The 20,800-nt window shown below is 34.6% G+C and overlaps 2 protein-coding genes across 9 annotated transcripts in view; both read right to left on the bottom strand.

Annotated features, from left to right (window-relative positions):
* The window catches only part of pld4 (phospholipase D family member 4), a 19,818-nt gene extending 3,768 nt beyond the window's left edge, over window positions 1-16,050 (bottom strand). The window contains exons 1-10 of the mRNA XM_079852557.1: window positions 15,972-16,050; window positions 15,184-15,214; window positions 14,954-15,032; window positions 13,522-13,691; window positions 11,979-12,162; window positions 6,604-6,724; window positions 5,930-6,057; window positions 4,656-4,856; window positions 2,345-2,484; window positions 762-927 (exon numbers count right to left, since the gene is read on the bottom strand). Of these exons, the coding sequence (XP_079708683.1) occupies window positions 762-927; window positions 2,345-2,484; window positions 4,656-4,856; window positions 5,930-6,057; window positions 6,604-6,724; window positions 11,979-12,162; window positions 13,522-13,691; window positions 14,954-15,032; window positions 15,184-15,191 (1,197 nt within the window). The 5' untranslated portion in view covers window positions 15,192-15,214; window positions 15,972-16,050. The remainder of the gene's footprint in view (window positions 1-761; window positions 928-2,344; window positions 2,485-4,655; window positions 4,857-5,929; window positions 6,058-6,603; window positions 6,725-11,978; window positions 12,163-13,521; window positions 13,692-14,953; window positions 15,033-15,183; window positions 15,215-15,971) is intronic.
* cep170ba (centrosomal protein 170Ba) overlaps window positions 15,972-20,800 on the bottom strand; it is a 50,785-nt gene continuing 45,956 nt past the window's right edge. For all 8 annotated transcript variants that reach the window (XM_079852512.1, XM_079852511.1, XM_079852509.1 and 5 more), the window contains 2 exons: window positions 20,244-20,295; window positions 15,972-16,863 (listed from right to left, as the gene is read on the bottom strand). In XM_079852512.1, the coding sequence (XP_079708638.1) occupies window positions 16,682-16,863; window positions 20,244-20,295 (234 nt within the window). In that variant the 3' untranslated portion in view covers window positions 15,972-16,681. The remainder of the gene's footprint in view (window positions 16,864-20,243; window positions 20,296-20,800) is intronic.

Genomic DNA, 20,800 nt, shown 5'->3' on the forward strand with positions numbered 1-20,800 from the left:
GCGATATTCGATAACTCATTAAATACTGCGATATTCGATAACTCATTAAATAATGCGATAACTCATTAAATAATGCAATATTCGATAACTCATTAAATAATGCGATATTCGATAACTCATTAAATAATGCGATAACTCATTAAATAATGCAATATTCGATAACTCATTAAATAATGCGATATTCGATAACTCATTAAATAATGCGATATTCGATAACTCATTAAATCATGTGATATGCGATAACTCATTAAATCATGCGATATTTGATAACTCATTAAATAATGCGATATTCGATAACTCATTAAATAATGCGATATTCGATATGCGATACGATAATGCTTAAAGTGTGTAAAATAAACTTAAATTATCTTTAAAATATATTTACAATGATATAACCTACATATGTGTTTCACATTCTTTTTGTGACTAGAAAACATCCCAGTGAACATCAGTGTTTTACTGTGGTATCAGAAGTGTTATCTTAACATCAGTGTAAACCCCGGGGTTCAGGTTATCCTACATTAGGGTTATTAAACAACAGAAACTGAATAATCAAATGCAAAAATAAATCACTGCTTAGTTTTCACTGTATGAAATAAATATATACTGATTCTTATTAAAGCTACAGAAGTTATTCAGCCGAGAGCAGCGAGTGATTTTCTCTTTTGTTCATTTTTGCAAGCCGTTGCGATATACATTTGTGATATATACATATTGTGATATTTCGATATATTGTGCAGCCGTAGTTGCCACTGACTCACCACTGCGATGTTGATGTTGTCAGACGGGGAACGGAGAGCATCTAATGAGCGGAGGAAAGGCCACACGGACGGGTCAGTGTCTCGACCACAGCTGACCAACACACACACGGACACGTTCCTCTCGAAGGCGGAGCGCTTCAGGGCGTCTTCGATGACCGGCCAGTATCTGCGCCAACACACACACACACACACACACACACACACACACACACACACAGCAATGCCAACACCCATGAAAGGAAACTCAATGCATTAGAGCTGGAAACACTGAGAATCAACATCTTTTGTTTACGATTCTGAACAGACAACTAAAAATAAGTCATTTACTAGAGATTCTAACAAAATGCAAAGTGATGCAGTCTGTTTAAAAAAATATTTAATTTACTTTAATTTTTCAAATGAATGATTCAATGACTCACTCACAAATACTTCACTTGTTTTGTAACTGGACGAATCAAAGTTTTGAACGAATCTCTTGAATGAATGATTCAATGACTCACTCACAAATACTTCACTTATTTTATTACTGGACAAATCAGCGTTTTGAACAAATCTCTTGAATGAATGATTCAATGACTCACTCACAAAAACTTCACTTGTTTTGTAACTGGACAAATCAAAGTTTTAAGTGAATCTCTTGAATGAATGATTCAATGACTCACTCATAAAGACTTAATTTGTTTTGTAACTAGACGAATCAGTGTTTTTGAACGAATCTCTTGAATGAATGATTCAAAAACACATTTTTAACAGTCACTTGTCGCCACCTACTGGTGTAACGATGTAATTTATACAATCTTCATTTGAAGTGTCAAGTCACTTTCACAAGTTGATTTGCTCTATTTTGATCACTACCGTAGGTCAGTGTTTACTTACGAACTATAAACTTTTACTTCTGTGATCAACTGAATTATTGTAATACAGAAATAATGATACTGTGTTTGTGAAGCGGTTTCATACCTAAACATGACATCTGCATTAATCGTGCAGCTCTAAAATGCATTGAAATGTCAGTGCAGAGCTGCTTATTACAACTGAACATAATAGTTTCATAATTGACGAATTTTGCATCCGACATAGATATGAAACTGAATTGAATCAACTTTGAATTTAACTGAGGCACTATTGTTTTCTGTAGAGCTGCTTTATAGCTGAATTGAACTAGTTTTATAATTGATGAACTTTATACAGTTATTGAACTGAATCAACATTGAACAGAATTGAGCTGAATAATGACTTTAGAGCTGCTTCACAGCTGAAAATGAATTGATCTCATATTTGATGAAGTTTGCATCATTAATTCTGTAAATAAAGCTGATTAAAGGATTAGTTCGTTTATGACGGACGGATGCACGTTTTTGAGCTTTAATCTGTCGGCTGCAATCCACTGCCATTATAAAGCTTGGAAGAGCCAGGATATTTTAATATAACTCAGATTATATTCGTCTGAGAGAAGAAAATCAAATACTAAGATGACTTGAGAGAGAGTAAATCATGGGCTAATCTTCATGTGAAAGTGAACTACTCCTTTAAAACAGTCTGTGTTGTATAACCGCTATAGAAATAAAGCTGCCTTGACTCACCCGTGTTGATGGAAGTACTTGGAGGCGGGATAAAACTCCATGACTGCCACGTGTATGAAGTCCCGCGCGTCTCCGATGGCCGACAGAATGGCATCGAGGTCTCGGGTTCGAGAGACCGGACAGAACGCAGGCGGAGAGGCCTGAGGAAGAGGAGAGAGGATGAAGGCTCTTTTTCTTTTCTTTTTTTTTTATCAAAAATGCAGTAAAATTGTGAAATATTATTATAATGTAAATCATCTGTTTTCTATGTGAATATATAGTAAAGTGTAATTTATTCCTGTGATCAAAGCTGAATTTTCAGCATCATCTTATTATTATTATGTAATTTTTTTTTTTTTTTTTTTTTGTCACACTATTTGCTTGAAAAAAAAAAAAAAAAAAAAAAAAAAAAAAATTTCAGCATCATTACTCCAGTCTTCAGTGTCACATGATCCTTCAGAAATCACTCTAATATGATGATATGATGATCAAGAAACATTTATGATTATTATCAGTGTTGAAGACTTCATATTTTTCTGGAAACTGAGATACATTTTATTTCTCAGGATTCTTTGATGAATAGAAAGTTCTAGAAGAACAGCGTTTTTTTTTTTAATTTTGTAACATTAGAAATGTCTTTCATTTTGAACAATTTAATGCGTCCTTGGTGAATAAAAAATGTGTTTCTTTATTATTATTTTTTTAGTAGTAGTGCATATCACAAGTTAATTTGCCAACATTTCACCATTTTGAGACTACTGGATTTCATTTAGATAACCATTTCCATTTTTAATTTTTGTAGTGAACCGAGTAAATATTGTGTGAAATAAACGCACATCTCATTTGGTATAAATATCAACATCATATCATCGATTAGTCTGTAGATATCATTATCAGTCATTAAAAACCCAGGAACAGGATGACATGATTTTATAAAACAACAGCAACATCACTACAGTAAAAGGTGCAGATATTCAATAAATTCTTACATTTATTAATACTACCTTAATAGGCAATAACCATTATAGTGTTTAATAACATTTTAGTTGTGATGTTTTTAATTACTTTTTATTGTTATTTATATATTTCTATTTACCTTTAATTTATTTTTTCTTCGATTTTAATCATTTTAATACTTCAAGCAGACATTTCTAATTTTAATTTATGTATTTAAGTTTAAGTTTTTCAGCTTTATGATTTTCAATAGTTTTAGTTCAATAACAACTGACTGCCAAGCAACATTAGTACAGAACATGTATCAAACGTCTTCAAACACGCCTCATCCAATCAGAACTAGTATTATAATAGACCTCATGTAGCTCCGCCCCTTTTCAGTGCTGCGCTCGTTGTGTTCATTCTTCCGGTTTATATTTCCACTAGCCTGGGAAAACCCAGACAACTTCCGGCAAATGTAGATTTGCTCTACAAGTTAGTCTGGCAAAGAGCCCATTCAAGCCCATTTCCATGCCTTCGAAATCACGGCACCAATCAGAAACGTTGAGGCGGGCTTTACAAGATGACGATCGCTCTGATTGGCTTTAGGTCTATCCAATTGCGCCCAGAGACATTTGAGCGACGTCCGTTCAACTTTTAAATGCATTATTATATTCAAATTGCAAACACATGAGGACAGTCTCCATGAAAGACCCACTGGCAGATGAACGTGCGACTACATTTCTCTCCGAAACGGTAGGAAATTAAATTAGATTTAATAGAGGATTTTAACTGTGACAAGATGATTGACAGGGCAGTTTACGTGACAGGATGCACGTGACAGATCCGTCCGATAAAGATGACGAAGTAGTATGTCCCAAAGCTTGCCTACTTTTTACTACACATTCAAAAGTAAATACATTTTCTTCACAAAAAGAGTACATACTTTTATGGCGTAGTGTAAATTAGGCGAATTTGGACACAGCATATGGCTTTACACGATGCAGATCGCTCTGATTGGTTTTAGGTCTGTCCAATTGCGCCCAGAGGCATTTGAGCGACGTCCGTTGGTGACGCCCCTTTGGAAATGAGTTATTAATGAAGCTTTGCCAGACCATAACTCAGTTACTACTGAGAATGGTCTGGTTTTAACCAGGCTATATTTCCACAGCATGAAGGAAAGATCTTACATATTAATAAATGAACTGCTCGTTTTAAAATCTTCCCGGTCTAACAGATAATTGTTCTGACATCCGCTTCAAACATTACAATGCTCAGGATAACTTTCATTAACTCTACAATAAGTAAATCCACTTGTTTCTCATGCGCATAATGTCAAGAAGCATCTCTAAAAGACTGTAACTGAATGTGTGTTTGTGATCTGAGCGAGTGTAGTCACCGTGATGTACACTCGACTGGCGACACCGCTGAGGTTGAGTGGCAGCGGATGCTCCTGGTTGATGAGGGTCTCGTAGGAGGACGGCCACGGATCCGGGATAGAAGTGTTGGAGCGACCCATGACCCAGTACGACTGGAAGATCTTGTGCAGGTCAGCAGCCAAACCACTGGAGTTATAGATCACCACACCGAGCTCTTTCACCTGGAGAGGGTTATCAGACACACACACACACACACACACACACACACACGTCACATTCATCATAATTAGAGACTGATGAAAATATTACAACTTTCAAAACATCTTCCAGCTCTTCCATTTAACACTTTTGCAACCATATGGAAATTTTTTTTTTTTTTGATAATTTTGACAGTGTTAGTGCCAACTGCATGCATTTTGGCACAGGTGTGTATTTTTATTGGAATTTTACTATTTCACCCCCATTTCCTTTAATAAATCTATTTTACACCAGTAACACAAAATAGTTTCACTCAGAACCTTCTGGACAAAAAAATGTCCCCATTGAAACCAATGTTTAATCCCAGGGCCATTTAACTATAAAATTATGCAATCTTTGCGAACAGACTTTCATTCTGTTGGCAAGGCTTTAAAATTTAAATTTGTACTATTTTTTACCAGATGGTGTCATTTTCTCAGGTTTGGCCTATAAAGCAAATACTCACTTTATTACTGTTTTCTGCTTATGCATATAATAGAGCCAATTAGATAAATTATGCAGCTATAACTGTGTGAGTGTGTTTGTATGGATGTCAGAGTATATGTGTTATAAAAAGAAATTGTGTGCGTGTGTGCTTGTAATATCTGAGAGAGAAAAACTCAAAATCCGAGTTTTGCTGGGGAAAATGTGGTACTGCGGCCAAACAAAATAAAAAATTTTGAGATATCAACCTAAAATTTGGAACATGACTTGTTTAGATTTATGACTTTGACTTTCTAGCAGTTTTAGAGCTCAACATGTTTCATAAAATATATATTTTATATAAAATATTGCTCATAAATCATTTTCATAAACCCCTAAAACTTTTTTTTGGTTTTACTTTTTAAACTTTTTTTTTAATTTCAACAATAACCAACCATGGGTCTTCTTTATTAAAGTCTGTGCTCCCAAGCTTCACATTTTTTTTGACAGCTCCTTTCTAACAAACATGGCAGTGTATATTGTGAAAACTGGAAGTAATTGCTGAAGCTCGTCTACTGTAAATCACTGTGGATAAAAGCGTGTTAAATGCACGAATGCAAATGTCGGGTCTTGCCTGCGTTAAAGCTCTCCAGTCCATGTTGGCGCTGCCGATGTAAACGTGTTTCCCGTCCACAATCCAGAATTTAGTATGAAGGATTCCTTTAGTCAAGCGGCCGAAGTTCACTCGTCGTATCTGTATTCCTGTGTAACACACACAGTTAGGACTAAAGGAAATAAGGACTAATTTCAGTTAAAGTTAAACAAGAGTAGAAATATAGAAGTGTTGAATAAAGACTTGCGACTAATTATTTAAAGTCCCCCTGTAGTCGATCATTTTATCCCTTAAAACTCAATTACATCTTCATGTCTTAAAATATCTTGAATGTAACTCGACACCCTTGCCTCATTTAGTATGCATGGTTCTATGAATATGCAAATGAGCCCCGCCTCCACTCACTCACTCAGCTCAGAGATCCACTGGTTGACGATCACACGTTGATCTGATTGGTTACAAGGTAGTTTGTGACGTCAGAAACACCAGCGATTTCAAAGCGTGTTTTTGAGACTGTCTTTGGTTCACTGCAGTTTTAAGGAGGAAATACTCAGCAATGCTGTCGACTTATGAACTTACACATGGTTTGTCTTAAAGCAGATTAAAAACACCACACATTAAAAGCTTGATTTTCACCACAGGGGGACTTTAAGATAAATAATCCATGTCTTTATATGGAAGGCACAACTCCTGACCATTTTCTTTCAGGACCTTCAGGTCTGTTGAATTGCAAGCCACAGTCGGGATGCTGGTCACCACTCGCACAGACACGTTTCTAGACGGTAACGCTTTGAACTCCTCTAAAATCTCTCTGCCCTGAGACACAAACATGACGTTGACAGTCAAAAGGTTCAATATATGAAGGTAATATGATGCCATAAAGAATCGCATGTGCAGGGTAAGATCTGTGAAAGTGTACATAAGATTGCAAGCGTAAATTGTGCATGAGAAGATTTGTAAAGTTAATCGCCTTTCAAGTGTAAGAAAAAACACTTGTTATCCGTGAGTGTAATTCATGTATAGTGAAACTGCAGCTTCATGCTAACACAAAATAAATATGATCTGTATTCTTCTGACTCCTTTTCCACGCTTACAATTTGTTATTAAATGTTGTGCACATGGCAGTGTCTCCCCTGGGGGGGGGGGGATTGACACAGACACAAACACTTAAAGGAGTCATGGTGTTCATTTGTTTCTTTTAATGGCAGCAGTGAATATATTAACTGAACAATTATTTGAACTGTACATTAAACTAAACATTGGAACATTTATTTTTATTAGAGATGCACCAATTACAATTTTCTTGGCCGATTCCGATTTCCGATTTTTCATTGAGTTTGACCTGCCGATACCGATTTCATTTTTTCTAACCACTTTACAGCACACACAAAAATTTATTTTCTATCTTTTCTTTAATAGAACATTTTGCATAGAACATAAAAAACATTTTGAACAGATAATCGCTATAAAATGGAACTATATAAATTACTCCTGGTGTGGGAAATTAGGTTAACTAAAATTAAACTAAAAGAAAGCTTATACTGTATATTCTGACTAGTTTACATTTTTTTTTTTACATTTTTTATAAAACACCATATAGTACTTTTACCCAAACTGAATAATAAAAACAAGTTTAAATGGGTACATTTTCTATAAATATTATTTTCTGACATAGCCTACTCCAGTTCTTGTTAAAACACACTAGAAATGCAAATTCTGTGCATTTTGGGCACTTTTTGTGTGAAATAATACTTATTTTGTCCATCAAAAGTGTGCTTTCACTTTAATTGAGCGTGAGCAGTAGCAAAAATAGACTCGGCGCCGAAACCCTTCACTGCTGCTCACGCGACGCTCCTGCTCGCGGTGTGAATGCACTCATTGACTACGTTTACATGCAGCCAATAACCCGTTCAAAACCGGGATATTAGCAATAACCCGGTCGCGCACGGCCATGTAAACACCGGCAAAAACCCGGATATGTTCATATCCGGGTTTTTAAAAACCCGGATATTATACCTGGGGTACCCCTTTTCTAACCCGAATATTTGGTCATGTAAACGCGTATCGGCATATCCCCATCAAAAGGAACATTGATTTGTGTTCTGCGCATGTTCTATTCGCAAGGAATCTTGGTCTTTTTAGTAGAGACGGCGCATACAAAAACCCGCGTGCAGTATACCGGAAGTAAACAAGAAGTAGAGGTAAACATGGCGAGACGCAGCACAGCACCACACTTTTGGAGCGAGGAGGAAAGCGCAAACAAAGGCGATCGCTATCTGCCCCGAACTATTCATTATCCGCGTGCTGCTGCTGTTGTTGTTGTCTTTGGATACAGGAAGAAGAATCGGAAATGACGCATATTGCGTCTTAATGTTGTCCGTACGTCCAGACGCTAACCGTGCGTCGCCGTTTACATCGGGATATATGACTGATTACAAATTCCATGTATACAGGAGCTCTCTCTGCTCACGCATGTAAACGGGTTATTCCGAATGTTTCAGAAACCCAAATAGTGACCCTAACCCGACCATAACCCGGATATTGGCTGCATGTAAACGTAGTCATTGATTAACATTAAGGGTGTCACTCACGATTTCGATTTTTAATCGAAATCGATCTAAATGAATGCTCAATCTCGATTATCGAATCAAAAAATAGAATCGTCGATGCTGTCACGCCCCCATGTCACGTCAGCTCGGCTTGCCAAGCGAAAAAAAAACACGTGTTGAAGTGCTGCCAACTCTCACGCATTCACCATGAGACACTCGCAATTGACACTTTTCACACGCTCTCACGCACAGAAAAATCGCGAAGCAAAGAGGACATGGAGACCGACAGACTAGAGCAGGTTACTTTATGATATAAAAAAAATCTCAGCTCTCAGATTCTGTCAATTTTATTACGAAATTCAAACAATAAATACCGTTTTTGCGCTTGCAAATGTTACGTGACACAGATCCCTAGCGCACGTGAACCGATCATCTACTAGCTAATAGTAAAAAAAAACACTAACACTGTTGAAAGATACAGTACAACTTACCGAAATGTATATTCCTCATACATAATATCGATCTATCAGTGTTTTTCATCAGCGTGAAGAGGTCAATAACACAGCTGGAGAACAATTATATCACATTTACCTCAGGAAAGCCATTTAATGACCATAATATAGGCTATAGCACGCAGTTGGCAAGAAAAAATAGCTATAGAGAGTATTTTGCTAAATATGTGTTCTATATTACATATTATATTTTTTACTTATATCATTAAATAAATTTGTTATTATAATAAAAAAACGCATTATATTTAATTATTTTTAACCTTAAATAATAGCCTACTACCAGCTGATAGGGCTCTCTGTATGTTTACAGCATTAGGTGAGGTTTTTTTTTTTTTTTGACAAATTAATGCCTATCTTGTGTAGCCTACCTAATATTTATCCAAATGAGTCAATATTAAATCAAATCACAATAGTTGAATTGAACTGAAATAATAAAAAAGCGTAGCTTACCAGAAATTGTACCATGTAAACATTGTAACATGTTGTCACTAAACCTAATAAAATTCAGTTTAGTTACTAAAATGTTAGTGACAATCACAAAACACTTATTGTGATGCAATTTTTTTTACAATCAAACAAATCGAGAATCGAATCGAACCGTGACTTTAGAATCGAAAATGTAATCGAATCGAGGATTTGGAGAATCGTGACACCCTTAATTAACATGCACGCCGAAAAAGCTACTCCGGCTGCTACTCGCAGTAGAGCGAGTGTTGCCATCTTCAGTTCCCTGTGAGCGTTTAAAAAACGCAAATATTTTTGTCTGGTTTTCATCTGGTTGACGCGACATATTTCCCGCCGCGCGCTCTCTGTCCGCATCTGTATGTGACGCAAGTGTTTGTGTGTGAGTGTGCGCGCGTGCGAACTCGTTGGGATAATTGTAAACGCGCAAACACAGACAGAAAAGACATGCCATTGTGGAAATAAGATAAATAACATATTACTTAAGGGCTATTTAGTTTGTTTAATAAAATAACAAATTGTAATTTGGCGCTATAAAGAAAATCAAATCAAATTTACTTAACCTTCAAGGGGGGCGGGGGGAGCCGTTATGAGGGCGGGGCGCCCCCCTTATATAATGGTAGGGGAAACACTGACATGGGGCAAAAAAGTTCCTGGAATAACCCGATTTGTACAGTTAGGCCGTGTGTCCACCAAAGCGTTTTTACTCGCGGCTGGCGTGTTTTTTCAATTGTTTTCAATGGGAGCGCCGCGTTTTTAAAACGCCATGAGCGTAACGAGGCGCTGAGCGTCTTTTTCACGCTGAAGCGCTGAGCGTTCGGCGTTTTTTACTGGTCGCCGAGAGTTGAAGAATGTTCAACTTTTAGTAAAACGCAGCGCTCATCACTGTCACTTTTTACCCAACCGTCCAATCACAGTGGAGGAGGGGCGGGACTAATACCACACCGACCAACCGCGTCCGCCACATGACATGATTCTGCTTGTACAATGTCAACAGACAACAAGCATAATAACGGAACAAAATCAAGAGCCAGAGAAAATACATTACATTGTATTGACATTTTAATATAGAATCAACACAGAAACAAAATATGTGTGAAATGAGATACTATTAAGACTTTCGCGGATATTCCGTATCATAACAAGCTAAGTGTCTCGGTCTCAACCGTCTCAACTGAAAAAACGCTGCGCTGCCAAAACGCTCTCAAGCGCACACAGCTGAGCGTTTTTAGCAGAGCGCCTAGCGTTTTCAGCTGACTAAAAACGCTTTGGTGGACACACGGCCTTACGTCTTTCTTTTAGCTGCGCTTACAGTTTTGGCACGATTCTCTCACTCACTGAGTTTTGCAAACACAAAGAGGAGGGCGGGTCCACATTCATCATGTAGCCAATCAAATGAGGAGCTCGCTGACTCTCGTTTTACTCTTATCTGATTGGTTCAATCAACACGGCAGTCGCCAGAACACATCTTTATCTTCATTCGGCTCAGCATCGGTCTCGTTGCCCAAATGGTAGGCTACTTTTAATGCACACATACATGTTAAGGTGAGACACTACAGGTGAATAACTAGCAGATATCACCATGAAACTTTCCCAGTTGATTACCTACATTAAGATGAGAAAAAAATGTATTACAAGTTTTCTGTAATTTAATGTTTAAATATGCAAATTAGGCAATATCTAATTAAATATGCGCTAATTTGCATATATTTTAAAAAACTAAATCCGAGTATTGGATAAAGTATTGGATTATTTTTTCATTGTGTTCACATATTAGATGGGGAAAAAATGACAGAGGGATTTATGGATATCTACTTTTGTTTTCCTGTAAATCAGAATATACTGTCAATAGCCTTAAAAAATATATTTTCACCACGTTTTTTTGGAATAAAATGTTATATAAATCAAGTTAGGAATAATATATTTACAAATCCCTCTGTAAATGTCTTCATAATATAACTAGGTATAAGACTGGAGAGTTTGGTGTATATAGGAGCGACTGAAGTGGAGATTTCGGACTTGGAGAATGAGAGAAAAGTCATTTTGAGAAAACGGGCTTTAAAGATTTATCATCAGCCAATGAGATTGCGCATTCAGCCCTTTTACTTTCACGATTGGTTGCTGATAAAAAGGAAATGACCATATTTGGATCCGACAGCATTGTACAGGAGAGAGAGAGCTTTCCAGCGGTGTGTGTGATGACAGGAGCAGCGGGAGGATTAAGAACGCCAACTTTTGGTTAATTTATGAGAAATCTACAGACGCAAACAGACACAGTGTAGTAAAATAAAGACCTAAATGTGTATTTCAGACTTTTTTTTACCACAAGTCTGAAAGAAGACGTGTTATTGAAGACAAATATCCAAAAATCTCAAAATTGACCAGTAAAAAAAAAACGATGTTTTTGCCTGCCGTGTCTCGCCTTAAGCACATTCCCAAATCTTACCCTGCGCATGTGATTCTTTATGGCATCATATTACCTTCATAGTTCAAAACCACCAGTATTTCCACATGTTTCTGACAGTGTTGAGTGTGAATGAGTCTCACAGCTCTGTCGGTGCTGGAGTTCACGTTGATGTCGTCAGCCGTCAGGGACCAGTAGAAAGACGCCACGTCGATTTGTTTGGTGGCCGAAGACAGAAGATCCTTCCAGGCTTCAAACAGGCTTTTTCCAGCGCTGGCGTTTCTCCCGTAATCCATACTGAGAGGGAAACTCTCCACGAGAACAATCCTGGGAGAAAATAAAGCAGCAGATCAAGACACAATGACATAACTTTATCACATTTCCACGAGTAATGACTTCTACGAATGAATCCACTTCCAAAACAAGCCGGCCGTGTGTTTTCTGCTTCACTATGAAGAATAATTTAATAATTTCGGTGTTTTGGTCTTAATTATTCTTCATAGTGAAGTAGAAAACACACGTTTGGCTATTAATTTTATTATTAAGGTTATTTCTACTAATTCGTAAACTTAAATCTTAATAAAACAATGCACTACTAAAAATAATATAAACATTACCTGAAATAAAAAAAAAATTAAAAAAAAAATATAAAAAAATAAATATATATAATACGTTTTTATTATTAGGGTTAATTTTGTTAACAAAATCTAAAACTAAAGTCTTAAAAATATGTAATTTTTTATTACTTGAAATAATAATTGCGTGAAATAAATAAATATATATATATATATATATATATATATATATATATATATATATATATATATATATATATATATACACACAAAATATACATTTAAACTTATTATTATTACTTATTTTATTATTCGTAGTATAAATAAATAGTAGCCTATATAAATAAATAGTATAATAAAATGTATTTCAGCTAGTTGCCAAGGCAACATTTCTCATTTCTCACAAGTGCTAAAATAAGTAAAATGTAATAAAACGATATAGACATTAAACATTTTTTTTTACAAAACACAAAAAATTACTAAAATTTTAACTATAATTTAAATGAAAATAGAAAATAAAAAAAATTAATCTAATTCAAACTATAATATCATATCAATGATACTAAAATAATACTGTCAAAGCCTACTGAAGCATTGAATTTATGTCAGTTAAATTAAACTTCAAACAAATAAATATTGGTTCAGAAATTTTCAATTCTACTGTATCAATCTAAAATATTTCAGTCTGTTATAGATATTTCAGCTGAATAATCAGAGTAATGTTATGAATTTAGAATAAATGTGACTGAACAACTTTTATACTTAGCAAAAGTTAAGCACATATAAATCTAATTGTAAATTTGTTTCAATTTGTTTTTTTTGCATGTACTCTGAGTTGATCTTGATCACAATATTTCAATTGTCCGCTAATATCAGTCACATGCATGTCAAAGAAATGTGATGACGTTGAACTGTTTGATGATAATAAAATTGTGGTTGTGTCTGGTTGAGGGGATTTAACTTGGGAAATTCTTACAAGTTTAATGAAGTTGAATCTAAACTAAAGGTCAGCTAGTCAACAAAATCAAAAGACAAAGAGAAGCTCATCTAAAACTCAAGAAGTGCTGATAGTGACAGGAAGTGAAATCATGAAAACAGGAAGTTCGCTCACCTGCTGTCCTCATTGGGGACGGAGTAGTTACAGCATGTGTGATGGGGACTCAAATCATCGTTGATCTCATCTTCATGCTTTGATATCTCTATTACCACGATGGCCAATAAAACCCCTAAAACGATCAAACATCCAGTGGCCACCAGGACAGAAACAGAGCACTTTGATTCCTGCAAACAGAAAAACATCACGTCCATATTAGATATAAATCATCAAACCTGTAGATGAGATGACATGCTCTTTAAAGGGTCTATATGTAGAATTCAGAAACCCTTGTTATTAGCGATATAGTTAACGAATATCTTTGCAGCGATATAGTTAACGAACATCCCAACGCCACCCACACTGCTGAAGAGCAATGTTTAGATGATAGTAAATTATGACTGAGGCTGTCAGTCTCTTAACTTTCTGCCTTGCATCTCCTTATGCGCACTGAAAATAAGAGTCATACGCATTTGGTACAAAATAACATGAGTAAATATCACTTTTAATATGTAACTTGACTATTTATATTAGATTATGTTAGACTTTAATTTACTTTTATACTTCTTTCTGTGTGTTTGAGTGTAAATACCTTTTATATATTAGTCTTATATAGCTAGAGGGTTTGTATGCTAATAAATGTTTGCTAATAATAAAGCAAGGATAACTGAATGATGTGTGAGTTTAATAAATTATTACCATACAGGCTAATTTATCTATTATAATTAAGTGTAAGATTTTTTTTAAACAAGTAGAAAATGTTGTTATTGTAGCCTACAACATCGTTTCATCCAACTGAAATTAACATCGTTTCAACGTTAGGCAAGCAAAACAATTAGATCGATTTTATGTTGAATGTGTGTTGATTCTATAGACGTTATAACGTCCTTTCAACCAACTGAAATCAACATCGTTTCAACGTTAATCGATTTTCCATTAGTTTTAAATGGTGTGTCTAACGTTCGTAAAACGTTACTTCGATGTTCGATACTTGATTCGATACTTCGATGTCACGAGAAACGTCGTTTCTACTTTGATTCAATGTCAGTTTGCTTACTGGGTATGTAAATATGTGTTTTCCTCTCAATAACTAAATAAACAACAAAAATGACAGAAAGCAGCAGTTCAGAAAACATCTGATCATAGCGATGTGGATATGTCTGAACCAGATCTGCGATTCACCGACATAACGTCGACAGATGAGGTAATTAAAAGAGATGTTCTCGGGAGCGCGCGTAACCGTCACTTCATTTTGATTTTCCCGGTAAAAACGTCCCGAGTCCTTCACATAAAAATCAATCTACACATGCTTTCAAACTCAAAGTCACCCTAGAAAGTCGGGGAAGGTCTCGTTTATTAAGTTTCGTTACAAGCTGTTCACAAATTGGCACTAAAAAGATGACTAATAAATGAAAATTATTACATACAGCCCATTTAAAGCGTCACTTACCTTGGCATTTGACACATAATTGTCATGTAAGCTCTGATACGAAGAGGTCCGTCTTTGAACATCTCGTAAGCGTGAAGATCTAAAAGTAGAACATGTAAAAGCTGATTGACATCGACTAAATGTTCAGAGAAAGAGTTGGTATAAGTATACATCATCCAATCTACAGCTGAAACGTGTTTATATTTATGTAATAAATCAACACAAGTTATAGGCTATAAAAGTCAACTTACTCAGACATGTTGAGCAGGTGGTGTTTGTTTTCTTGTGGTGAAGCACAAAGGGAAATATTCTTAAATAGTCATTAGTTCCTCATTCGCTTTTCATTTCTGTTTTTTTTATTTATGGCACTTTAATACTTATGTAATGTTCAAAAGGGCTTTCAAACATCTATAATCACATCTTAAATATAATTAACTGACACAAACAAGTTTTCTGAAAAAGAAAATTACACAGGTAATAATTATAAACACATGCTCTACAACATGGTATTATCAAAAATAAATGAAATACTCTTAAAAATTAATAATAGCTTCAGCTGTGCTTAAACACACTGACACCAAAAACAAATGATTTGATTTGAAATCAGATTCATTTATATAAGACAACTCAAAGCACATTTATGCATCAAAATCAGTTTTTAAAATATGAATGTTAATGAAATTTGAAAACAAATGGTAAAATTGCATAAGGAGGATCACAATTAAAGGTTGAGTATAGGCTTGGATATTCTGTGAGTTAAATGCACTTAAGATTTTAAGGCAGCATTTGTTAATAAACAACACTGAAAAATATTTGGTATAGGATTACATTTTAAATCATTTTCACTCAGAAATTGTAAATTTCACTATTAAAAAAGAAATGGCAGGTGACAGAAATAAAGTAAGAGTTAAAAATAAAGACTGAAGCAGTATTTTCTTGCAAAACCTCCAACAATCTTTGTTTACAACTTCGAGGTCTAACACTCAGACATGTTAATATATTATAATATACTGTATGCATGCTTAATAATATTTCATACCTCATTCAGTGCACTTGTGTTGTCCGAACACACGTCATACAGGCATTAAAGACCATGAAAGAGTGTCAGAAACTCCCGAATGCTCAGAGTTTCACTTTCCTTTTGGCAGAAACACGACCGCAGCTTCAGCGTTTATATGGAGGGGCAGGAGCTTTTAACTCCAGTTAAAATAACTAGTCAATAACCAGTTTATACTGATCTGAGATTAATGTAGATCAACATCATGAGCTCATTATGATATCAGACTCAAATCAGAAAAACATGGAAATAATGACAAAAGAACAAAACAGTCACATCTGAATTCTTTAATGATCTTTAATATACAAATACCCTGTCCGACAGAGACAAAAAGAAATTTAAATAATCATGTAAATTACTTGTCCTTATTTCCATAACAACCATCAAAAAACAAAACAAAAATCATTAACAGTGTATTTACAGTTATTACATGAAATGCCAAAATCTGCGCTTTCTCAATCATTGCATTATGAATGCCACAAGCTGTTGAAATTGGTTTGGAGCAAATATAAATGTGCAAATATTTGTTAAACGTATCATAATTCTCTCAAATGCCTGAGATTGTTTTCATGATGAGCTCGTGCCAAACCAGCGATCGGTCTAGACGTGTGATTCTGATCAGCCTACATGGATTTAGACTTGTGCTGAAATCATTAGCAAAGTGACGAGTGATGATCCAGACGCACAGACGGTCATACCAGCGCCCCTTCCCGGTCTGAGCTTCTGAACACGCGCCGGGTGTTCGGCGTCGGTCCTCCTCCTCGCTGTGCCGATCTCGAGTCCCGGGACGAGGCTCTGGAACTGCGAACCCCAGCCGAAGAAAACGTCCTGCTGAGATCCGGGTTTCCTCGCGGATCTATGATGGTGTTGATGACTGAAGGAGACACGAGCGAGTTATCTCTCCATCTCAAGCTCATTTCAGGAGTAATGCCAAACATTTTATGAAACAAAATGATTCCGGTTCGCATGGATACGCGGAAGCAACAAGAAATTCTGTATTATGAATTTTTAAGGCCAGACAAGTCATTTGTTGAGGTCTATTTGTAAAGAAAGACTACACGCCTGCGCACATACAGTACCAGTCAAAAGTTTGGAAACATTACTATTTTTAATGTTTTTGAAAGAAGTCTCTTATGCTCATCAAGCCTGCAGTTAAAAAAAAAAAAAAAAACAGTAATATTATGAAATATTATTACAATTTAAAATAATGGTTCTCTTTTTTAATATATTTTAAAATGTAATTTATTTTTGTGATGCAAAGCTGAATTTTCATCAGCAAGTACTCCAGTCTTTGGTGTCTTATGATCCTTCAGAAATCATTCTAATATGATGATTTGATACTCAGTTATTATCAATGATGGAAACAGTTGTGCTGTTTAATATATTTTTTTGGAATACTTTTTTCAGGATTCATTGATGAGTAAAACATTAACAGCATTTATTCATAAAAACAGCATTTATTCAAAATAAAAACATTTCTAACAATATAAATCGTTACCATCACCTTTTATCAATTTAACGCATCCTTGTTGAATTAAAGTACTAATTTCTTAAAAAAAAAAAAGTTATTGTTCCCAAACTTTTGAACGGTAGTGTATATTGTTACAAAAGATTTCTATTCTAAATAAATACAGTTCTTTTTAACTTTTTATTCATCAAATAATCCTGAAAAAAGTATCTCAGGTTATAAAAAAAAATATTAAGCAGCACAACTGTTTCCAACATTGATCATAAATCATCATATTAGAATGATTTCTGAAGGATCATAAGACACCAAAGACTGGAGTACTTGCTGATGAAAATTCAGCTTTGCATCACAAAAATAAATTACATTTTAAAGTATATAAAAAAAGAGAACCATTATTTTAAATTGTAATAATATTTCATAATATTACTGTTTTTTTTTTTTAACTGCAGGCTTGATGAGCATAAGAGACTTTTCAAAAACATAAAAAATAGTAATGTTTCCAAACTTTTGACTGGCACTGTATATATACATATATCAGGGTTCATACACCTATTCCAAGGTCAAATTCAAGCACTTTCAAGGTCCATTTTAAAAGCTTTTTCCAGCACCTTAAACCACCATAAATTACATACCAATACATAGTCAAAATTATTATTTAGTGTTTTTATCACATTAAAAGAGATAATGCTATAAACAGCCAAAATTGTTTCATAATAGCAGAAGGATCAGATATTTAAGCAAATCACAAGTTTTATTTTTCAAAATGTATCACTGTCTAAGTAGATAATGCCTATGAATATTACTTTTCATTATATTAATGTCCAAGTATTGCTAACCAGATAAAGTGATTTTCAGGCTGTAAAACTGAAGTTATTTCAATGGCTTGCGCCGCACGAGGACGTTTTGTTGCTGCGTCGACCAAAGCGTAGCGCAGCATTGTCGAGCTTGCGCGCACATCACGGTCAAAGTTAAAAATAGTTCAACTTTTGCCGCTACGCTCTGTGACGATTACCCGCGCAGCCATTAAAAACGGGGCATCCAAACAAGCGAAATAAAACAAATCAAAATAAAACTCCGCCTACTTTTGCTCTGGCGTAGCGCAAATGACTCTGTATCTGAAGGGCTACATTTTATTTCTCCATTTAATAAACAAACTAGTCAGATATGTATTTGTTGTGAAAGAAATAGTTACAATTTCAAGCATTTTATCCAAAATTTAAGCACTTTTCAAACCTTGAAAACACAACATCAAATTTCAAGCATTTTCAAGGATTTCAAGCACCCGTACGAACTCTGAGATTTTATATATATAGGGGAGCGCGGGGCACAACCTAACGCGGGGTTAGTTGTTACACGCTTGTTTTAAATACTTCCGCACATGCTTGGATGACGGAACTTTGTTTATTTACTAGTTGCCATATCAACACTATATAGAAAAAAAAAATCCGCCAAAATTTTTTTTTTTTGGAAGATATCCATAGACATTTATTAAACCATAGCAAAAGTAAATTTCTTACTTAAGTTAATTTTTCATCTCTATTTTTTGTGTTTATTTAAAATAAGACAAATCTGATATTATTTTAATCTCCAAGATGTTATTTAACAGTTGAGATAGTTATTTAATGTTTCGCTAACTAGCAGAAGACACTAGCCGGGTTTAAATCCCAGTTGTGCAGGCGGGGGCATGTTGTCACACTGCGTTACAATGTGCCCCTATTAGATATATGCTATTATATTCTATACTTTTATTAATTTTATTGAGAAAACGTGAGAAAAAGGTGAATAAAGACTGAGAGTCAATGTTCAGAAATTACTAATTATTTATTTGTTTTGAACTATGTTGTATAGCTGTGTTTTCATGTGTTCGTAGCCAAAACTCAAAAATGAGTTTCTATTTAATTATTAAAAATTGCCATTATTTTATATGAAAAAGTTTTTTAATTGTATTTTATTTAGAAAATATTTTAGTTTGTTTTGTATATTTTTTTTATTAGATCAGATAACATTTTAAGCTGTTATATGGTCATGTTACAATGTGCCCCACACATGTTACAATGTACCCCACCTATGGGGCATGTTGTCACATTTCACTTCCATTCTTTCGGGGTATATCAAGAAAAAAGTATATACTGTATTAATAAAACAAAAACACATAATTGTACTAGACATGTGGGAAATTAATGTGGGAAAAAATAAATACTCTGAACCATAAGTAGATTTACACAAACTGAGAAAGTCAAAAAGCGTTAGGTTGTGCCCCGCTCTCCCCTATATATATATATATATATATATATATATATATATATATATATATATATATATATATATATATATATATATATATATATATATTCAAACACGTAATATGCATGTGCACGCCATCAGCGTTTTCACAGATTCACGTTTTTGAAGTTTATGCAGAGATAAAGTTTTTTTTTTTAAATGTTCAACTCTTGCACATTGGAATCTGTTTTAAAGTTTGCGTTCTCGAGCACCAAACATCATTATTGTGCAAATGAACGGCCAGAACACATTAAAACTTTCTGTTTCCAGTTAGAACGGTGTCGTGTTAGCGGCCCCTAAGTTAATAACTAATGATCTTTGCAACGGAAGTGAATCAATCAAAACTAACTTTATCTGGACAATAACTTTATTCTAGAGCTGCTGTAAAGCCACAATCTCTGTTACTGTAATATCCTGTTATCACTGTAAAGCCGCTTTGAAACATCTATATTGTTAAAGAGCTGTATAAATGAAGGTGAAGAGAAGAGAGAGCATCGACTGACCTTCCAGCTGCTTCTGAACTCTCCTCAGCTCTTTGAGAATTGATGCAATTTCCTACAAGACGAGCAAAGAGATTAGAAGATTCAAGAGCAATGACACATTTATTACAAACTTTACAACAAGGTTTCATTAGTTAACATGAACTTGCAATGAACAATACGTCAACAGCATTTATTAATGTTAATCTCAACATTTACTAATACAAATGTCATATCTGCACTGTGAACTAACATGAACATTTTTATTAACACTTACAATAGTTAATAAATGCTGCAAAAATATATTTCTCATTCTTAGTTAATTGATTAACTAATGTTAACAAATGTGACCGTATTGTAAAGTGTTACCAAACACTTAAGATATAAACCAGATTCATTATTGTTAACTAAAAATAAAAACATTCATTACTTGAAAGAAAAAAAAGTTATATATATATATATATATATATATATATATATATATGTTTATATATATAAAAAAACATTATTTTTAAAAATATATATAACTATAATTTTTTTATATAAAAACCTATTTCAGCATTTCTGAAGAACTTGAAGTG

The sequence above is a fragment of the Squalius cephalus genome (genome assembly GCF_949319135.1).
Source record: "Squalius cephalus genome assembly, chromosome: 20".
Classification (NCBI taxonomy): domain Eukaryota; kingdom Metazoa; phylum Chordata; class Actinopteri; order Cypriniformes; family Leuciscidae; genus Squalius; species Squalius cephalus.